Source organism: Rhagoletis pomonella, unplaced genomic scaffold, assembly GCF_013731165.1.
Source record: "Rhagoletis pomonella isolate Grant_MI unplaced genomic scaffold, Rhpom_1.0 Rhpom_scaffold_00001, whole genome shotgun sequence".
Classification (NCBI taxonomy): domain Eukaryota; kingdom Metazoa; phylum Arthropoda; class Insecta; order Diptera; family Tephritidae; genus Rhagoletis; species Rhagoletis pomonella.
The window spans coordinates 2,993,624-3,000,878 of NW_023458555.1; the positions used below are offsets into that span (position 1 = coordinate 2,993,624).

Below are 7,255 nucleotides of genomic sequence, written 5' to 3' on the forward strand. Positions count from 1 at the left end.
TGCAATCCACCCGCGACATACATACAGAATTATGCATTTATGTCCGTGAATACCAGAAGACCTAAGGCAACAAACGACTTGCCTTGCCGATCCGCAACTGAGCTAAGCGAGTGGCATTGCCAAGCAACCACAGATGACCACCCCCACCCACAGAAGGAAAATGTGCGCACACACACAGACAATTGTTTGTCAAATAGGTTTTTCAAAAAATCACTACATTTCTCTCGAGCTAGTAGCGCATCCCCATTCATTGATGATCGTACATATACATATATATATATATATGTTTGTGCATATGCAAGTATATAAATACATACCCTGCAGGGAAAATCTCTAGCTCTGAATCGGTTTTGCTTCTAGCAAATTTCGAACCACTTCTAATTCGCGATAAATCTCTTTTGCATGCAAACAACTGAATGTTGACAATTTTCGTTTGGTGTTTCCAAACTATGAAAAATCATCTGTGAAGTGCAAACAAACAAAAATTTATTTATAGTAAACAAGTGATGTAGTTTCGAACCAGTTTTAAATTCGTCATCTTAGATATAGATTTCTATTTAGAAGTTTTTGTATTCTTTCGCACTTATCGCATTTTCTGTGACTATTTTGGTCTTAGAAAATCTGTTTATATCAGAATAGATATAGTTAGAAATAATAATAATAATAGTTTGCTCGTTTAGAAAACGATGCACCTTTTACTGATTTTTCTGCTCGCATCAAAAAATGTTTTTATAAAAAAAGTGTTTTAAAAAAAGTTTTAAGTTTTAAAAAGTAAAAAATAAATAAAATTGTTTTAAAAAAGTATCACATTTCGCTGCTTTGGACTGGACGAGATCTAATTAGCAACATATCAAAGTGATTCACTAGCTCGGGTTTTCTCTGTAGGGTAAATGCTATGCTATGCAAAGGACGCCACCTTAGTGACGTATAATTAAAAAAAAAAAATTCTTGTATGTGCATCAGCAGAAAACAATTACCTTTATTTGTGTGCATTCAATTGCTGCTATTTGTATGTCTGTAATGTATGTACCTATGCATTTACTATATGTTTGTGCATTGTGTTTGTCGCGTGCATATTTACGTTCACCTATTTATTTATTTAACTGCACATGTGCGTCGCATGGTCTCGGCAGCCAACGAATTTCGATCGCCGCCTGTCCGTGTTAGGTGCCATGGACGTCATTGTTAATGAACTTGAAAATTGTGCATTGCGGTAGAAAAGTGTTTCACTCTCAATTCAAATACAAATACAAAAATATCTGTGCATTCAGTTGTAGTTAAATAAATATTTAGCCATGCAGTAGAATTACGATAGCTCGTAGGCTCGATAAGTCCCCGATCGCTCTAAGTGATAAAGAAGTTCAGTCCGTTTCAATAATTTCTCTTGCACCAATAATCTTTTAAGTCGAAAATTATTACAATTTGAAAAACCGCAGTCAGATTCATTCTGTTCAGTAACAACAACAACCAAAAAAAAGGATAGTACATTGGATTGCGGGCTATCTAGATTCCACTGTTGTAACTACCTTGCAAACAATTTTTTCAGAGTGTTCTGAATTGTAGAGAAATTTTAAAGAATTCGTAAAGATTAACCCTTTGTTATGCATTTGCCATATTTGATAGAATTGAATATCTTTGAAATGAAAGTTTTTGTAAATATGAAAATATTTAAAATCTTATTAGAATCAGCTTCATTTTAGTTATTGCATTTTCGTTTTAATGTAGATGTGGAAATGCATACTTACACAAACGCACTCATTCATAAAACCGGTTTGACAATTTTCTTGCTTTTACTATCCCAATGTTTTTGAGAATTTATTTTTGTATCCAAATACTTAATTCTTAAGTATATTAGACATTAAAAAAAAGATTGATTCTTCTAAATTTACATCAGAACTTAACTTCAATAATTTAACTATTAAATTTTTGCAATTTAAAATTTCCTTTCCATTAAATTTATTAAAAATTACTCTCAATTTCTTAATGTCAACAAGGAATTCTGATTTAGGTTTTATCAGACCACCATTTGAAATTTGGTCTATCCATGTTATGGAGTGGGACGTTTTCTTTTCATATACGGTATGATAAATCCTGCACCTGGGAACAAACGCATCCGCTCAGGAATACTCGGCTGCAATGGGCAACAAATAAAGTCACGCGCGCACGTGAAGGGTTTCCTAATCGCAGCAATTTGCCCACCGTTGGCGCTTCAGTTGACAATTCGTTGACAGTCGCACAGCTCACAATTGAAAATTTAAAAAAAAAAATCAAATTTTGAATAGTATAGGGCTAAGAGTGACATTTCAGTCACAGTTCAAACGAGGGAAATGGCGAAATCACTTCTACCTAGCCATGGGTAACACAGTGCGGCGCCGCGCCATTGCACTGATACCGAGAGCTGAGTTACTGGCGCCGATACCGATTGTCACAACTCAGTGACGCAATGGCGCCAGCAACACCGGAACACTGACAACACCGGGCGGCGCAAAGAACCAGCAAAAAAAAGAACACACATAGGCGAAGTTTCACTTGTAAAATGTGCAGCACAAGGCGAATTTTTACAAGGTGGTGTTGCTAAAATTACCCGCGGTCCTTCTGAATGTGAAAATTATGTGTTTGTTGTATTTTTGGGTTTTGAACTTGAGTATACTTGAGTTCTTTTTGCCCAACCGATACCACCTTTTATTAATTCACCTTAGTTCAACACCGGAACTCTGACAACACCAGGTGTCGCAAAGAACCAGCAAAGAACACCCGAAATAGAAGGGATGTGTAGCACAAGGCGAATTTATACAAGGTGGTGTTGCTAGAATTCGTCGCGGTCCTTCTGAATGTGAAAATGATGGGTTTGTTGTAGTTTTGGGTTTTGAACTTGGGTATACTTGACTTTTTTCTCAACCGATATAACCTTGTATTAATTCCCTTTGGTGCAGCGTGCAGCATTAAAGGAAATGAGCTTTAGCCTGAAGAAGCGTCGTTGCGCCAACACACTGTGCTGATTCCGACAGTGGCGCTGGAGTTAGTGTGTCAGCGCCAAAAAAATTGCGCCGTTACCCAGGCCTACTTCTACCTTGTTTTGTCTTGGATCAGGTTAAGGTGTGGCAGCATTAGACAAAGAGAGATGAGAAATTCCAACCGTTCAGCGTCCACAAAACCCACACACAAATATGGAGAGTTGCGGCTTCCTGAGCAGAAAAAGATCCCTGCTGGAATTTCGTTGAGCTGGTACGAGCCCCACCTTTCCCAGATGATGCTTTTCATGCTGCGTTGTAAGGATCGCAAGAGTTAATGGGGCGGGAAAGGGACATCCAAACATTTCTCCTTTCATATATTCTCCAACTCGTAAGTTATGGGCTCAAGGATTACAAGCGTTTTGCCCCCTATTCCCAACCCCTAAAAATGTTGATGTAATTTAAGACAGAGCTCTGTAAGGAAAATAAAATCGAATGGACACTCGCCATTTATATTCAAGGGCCAGGTATTCTTGGAACTAATTTCAAAAGATATTCCTATGCAAATGCACATTTACGACTTTTCTGTGACTTTTTATTGTAATTATTTGTAACACAAGACCAACTAGCCAAACAAACTTATTAACTAACAACTATATACATACATACTTAGGTGCGTACTTCCTAAGTGCACTTATCTTTAGGAATTTCCTACTTCTAAGAAATACATACATATATGCACACATAGTAACCTGGTTTAACTCATTTCTTTTTCATTTTTTCCCTCTGTAAAATCATCGTTGCACCCCGAATAGCCATTCCAATTATAACTGAGTTGGGGTTTCCAGACACGGGAGTCGGCAGAACACTGGCATCTATTATTCGCAAGTTTTCGACGCCATGTACCCTTAAATATTTGTGCGTTTTAATGAAATATTTTGCAGAAAAAAACATACGAAGCGGTGAATGAGACTTACTTGAACTCTGAATTGACAACGCTGTTGTTTGCGGCTGTGCCCATGACGCATGTACCGCCCGGATGGTGCGAGCCCAGTCCCACGTATCTGTTAAAAAGCAAACCAAACAACTATGTATTGGAATAACTTTTAAAACGGGTCCATTTTAACGCAATGCATACCTCATCACGCATTCCAAGTATCGATCGCTGGGCATATTTTCAACAAAATCCTTCTCGGTAGGCCCATATTTCTTGCACTCCTCAATTTTCGGCCAATGTATGTGTGGACGTAGCGAAGCAAAGCTTTCCGATGTGACGACCTCTACTGCGGCGCGTATCGCGCGTATCGTACAGTCGACATCGCCAGCTTCTCGCAAATAGTTCGGATCGATCATCGGTTTCCAACGAGTGTTGGGTATGCCAATGGTGACGGTGCCACGAGACTTCGGTTGCAGACATGTTGATATCAGCACGAAGCCCTCTTGTGAAGTGTTCTGATAGCGCGGGAAGAGAGCGCGAAAATACTCCTGTTTGAAATTGGAAATTGACATTAGAGCGCGTTCATCGACTGCGCCGACGCCGAAGAAAGTCAAGCCGAAGCTATCTTCGTAGCTGGAATCTATGTGGCCCAAAACACCAAAGTTACCCAAATGACCATAGCCATTAATCAGATAATTCAAAAGCTGGATGGGATTTAGCAGCGAGCGCTGATTCAATGTTGGACCCACAGTGTCAATGGAGACAAAGAGTGGCAAATTGAGATGGTCATGTAGATTTTCGCCCACCAATGGCAGTTGCAGCTGCTGTGGTATGTCTAACTCTTCGAACAGTGGTGCATCGCCAATGCCAGAAGCCAGCAATATTTGTGGTGTTTGGTAGGCGCCTGCGCAAAGTATCACCTCGCAGCGTACGTCCACACTGAAAACGTACTCCTCATGATTTTTTGTATCCATTACGCCCACTAAAATAGACTGTACCTCACTATTTTCATCGCCGATATACTCGAGGTTCAATCGCTTCAAGTAGGCTTCGGTGAGCGTATGGAGGTTGCGGCGCTTCAGAGCAGGCTGCAGGAACTGATGGTAAGCATTGTGTCGCAGGCCATTTTTTATGGTATACCGGGCACGACGAAAGCGCCAGCTCTTTTTCGAAAACTCGGTTTTTGCTGTGTGCAGCGCCTCTGTTATTTTCGAGTAATCGCGAGGTATTTCCAGCAACGAATGGGTTTGTGTGCGAACTGCGGTGAGAAATGGCCGTATGTCATTCCAGCGCCAATCGGAGAGATTATGTCGCTTCGCCCAGTTCTCAAAATCGCGCGGCTCTCCATCGAAATGCAACATGTAATTCAACTGAGCGGAGCCGCCAAGACCTTTACCTCGAGGCAAGTACTGACGCTGCAAATAAGAGGCATGCGTTTGAATAATAAAACAAGTTCATAGTAGGAAAAAATACTAAGTATTTTTAAAACAAGCTTTCTAAATATAAACGAAATTGGACCATAAATATTTCTAAACTTCCGAGGAAGACGGTCAACTGATCAATTCATATTCCTGCATACGCGAGTCAGATATGCAAACAACTGATATTCCCAGGTTTGCAATTTTGTACGATATGAATCTCGTAGGACATCGGCCGTGTTAAAATTCATCAAAGAATTCAGTCACTGCTGCTATTACAGACTCATTTCCTAGCTATTACCTTTTACTACTGGGATGCGAAAGCCTTTTTGGTATATCATCAGATCTGTACCGTTAGCTCGATTTTAAAAAATAAGGTATCAAATTAAAAGCCTTGGCCTATAGATGTGGAATAGCTTCTTATTTTTTCAAAAAGAGTTGCCACCTTCTATCGAATTAAATTCAAATTATTTTTAAGTTAAATCAATGAATATCGATCGAAATGGTTTTGAAAAGGCTTTATCTCTTAATTACGCATGTGTAGGAGGGTTGCCACCTGTTTCAAAAAGCAAGTTCGACTTAAATAAAAGCATAAAATTGAAATGCATATCCTGATATAGATGTTAGATGAAAGAGGTTGTGGTTTGAAAATATTTTGAATAGGGTTGCCACCTGTTTCAAAATTAGAATTTAAATAAAGTATGCATGAGTTAAATTAAATATAAAAATATTACGTGAAACGAAGGTGGTAAGATATCCTTAGTTTGAATATTTAGATTATCAAAGAGGGTTGCCACCTGGTAAAAATGTAAACTCAAATTATTTAAAAACTTAAAGGAAATGTTAAAAATATGGGTACCAAATGAAATGGGTTTGAAAAGGCTTTATTTCTGAACTGTATTTAGGAGGGTTGCCACGTATTGAAAAGATCAAATTTAACTTAATTCATCGGGCACATGAAGCCCGATATCAGACGCTAGAAATTTGTTTATTTCCTAACTATATGTGGAAGAGCTGCCAGCTGTTTTAGAAGCTTACCTAACTTATGCACCAATCCGAGACGAAGATAATGCGAAGACAAGCATGAACTCGAAAAAGAATACTAATACGGGTCCTAGGCTAATATAAAAAGTAATACAAATCTCTGCAGTATGAAAGGAAATAAAAATGAATCGAAATAATAATACACGTCGTGGCATACATATATCTATTTATAAGCTATTGCTAAATAATAATATTTTGCAATTCATATTGAGTTATTAAATTCAGTTCAATACAATCAAAACGAATATTTCATGTACTGTTTTTAACTTGAATGTGACTCAGACACATCCTGCAGGTCAAGACGAAGGCGCTGGACTGATACTTTTTGTTTTTTACTGAACTAGCCAATGCCCGCTGGCTTCGCAGTGCCAATGCAAAAATAGCTTTAATAAAAAGAAAAAAGAGTTTCTAAAGTAAAACTTCTTAGTTAGTTAGTTGAAATTACTAAAGAGCAGATCCCTCCTTGCAGCATGGAATACTAGTCCCTTGGGGGACCCTCCGTTTTATTCCACGCGGATTGATGTGGTCGAATATTTCCTTGCTAATATTCGCCACTTTTACAATTCGTCTTAATATTCGGGCGTGAAGGACGTATGTATGCATGTATATAAATACATTTTTTCTACAAACCTGGGCTTTCTCGACCAGAGATTCAGCAATGGAATCTGCATTGTCTATTTGTCATCTGAAAAGTAAATTCGTGTAACATAAAGTAGACCAGACATACGGGGTTTTTATATATTTCGTCTGCAGCGCCATCTATTGGAACCATTTAAAAAAAGGTAAAATAAGCGATTGGGCTTTATAGGAGGTCTACTGAAGAAAGACAGAGTTTTGTGATCTCAAAGTCGTCGCCTGGGTAAAAGACTGTCGTAAGCGCAATTTTGACGATTTTTAGTTTTAGA

General features: G+C 38.5%; 1 protein-coding gene across 1 annotated transcript in view; it reads right to left on the reverse strand.

Moving 5' to 3' along the window:
- Nucleotides 1-3,529: 3,529 nt before the first annotated feature.
- The window catches only part of LOC118736448 (neither inactivation nor afterpotential protein G), a 26,770-nt gene continuing 23,044 nt past the window's right edge, over nt 3,530-7,255 (reverse strand). Inside the window, exons 3-5 of the mRNA XM_036466542.1 lie at nt 4,090-5,303; nt 3,929-4,015; nt 3,530-3,858 (exon numbers count right to left, since the gene is read on the reverse strand). Of these exons, the coding sequence (XP_036322435.1) occupies nt 3,714-3,858; nt 3,929-4,015; nt 4,090-5,249 (1,392 nt within the window). The 5' untranslated portion in view covers nt 5,250-5,303 and the 3' untranslated portion in view covers nt 3,530-3,713. The remainder of the gene's footprint in view (nt 3,859-3,928; nt 4,016-4,089; nt 5,304-7,255) is intronic.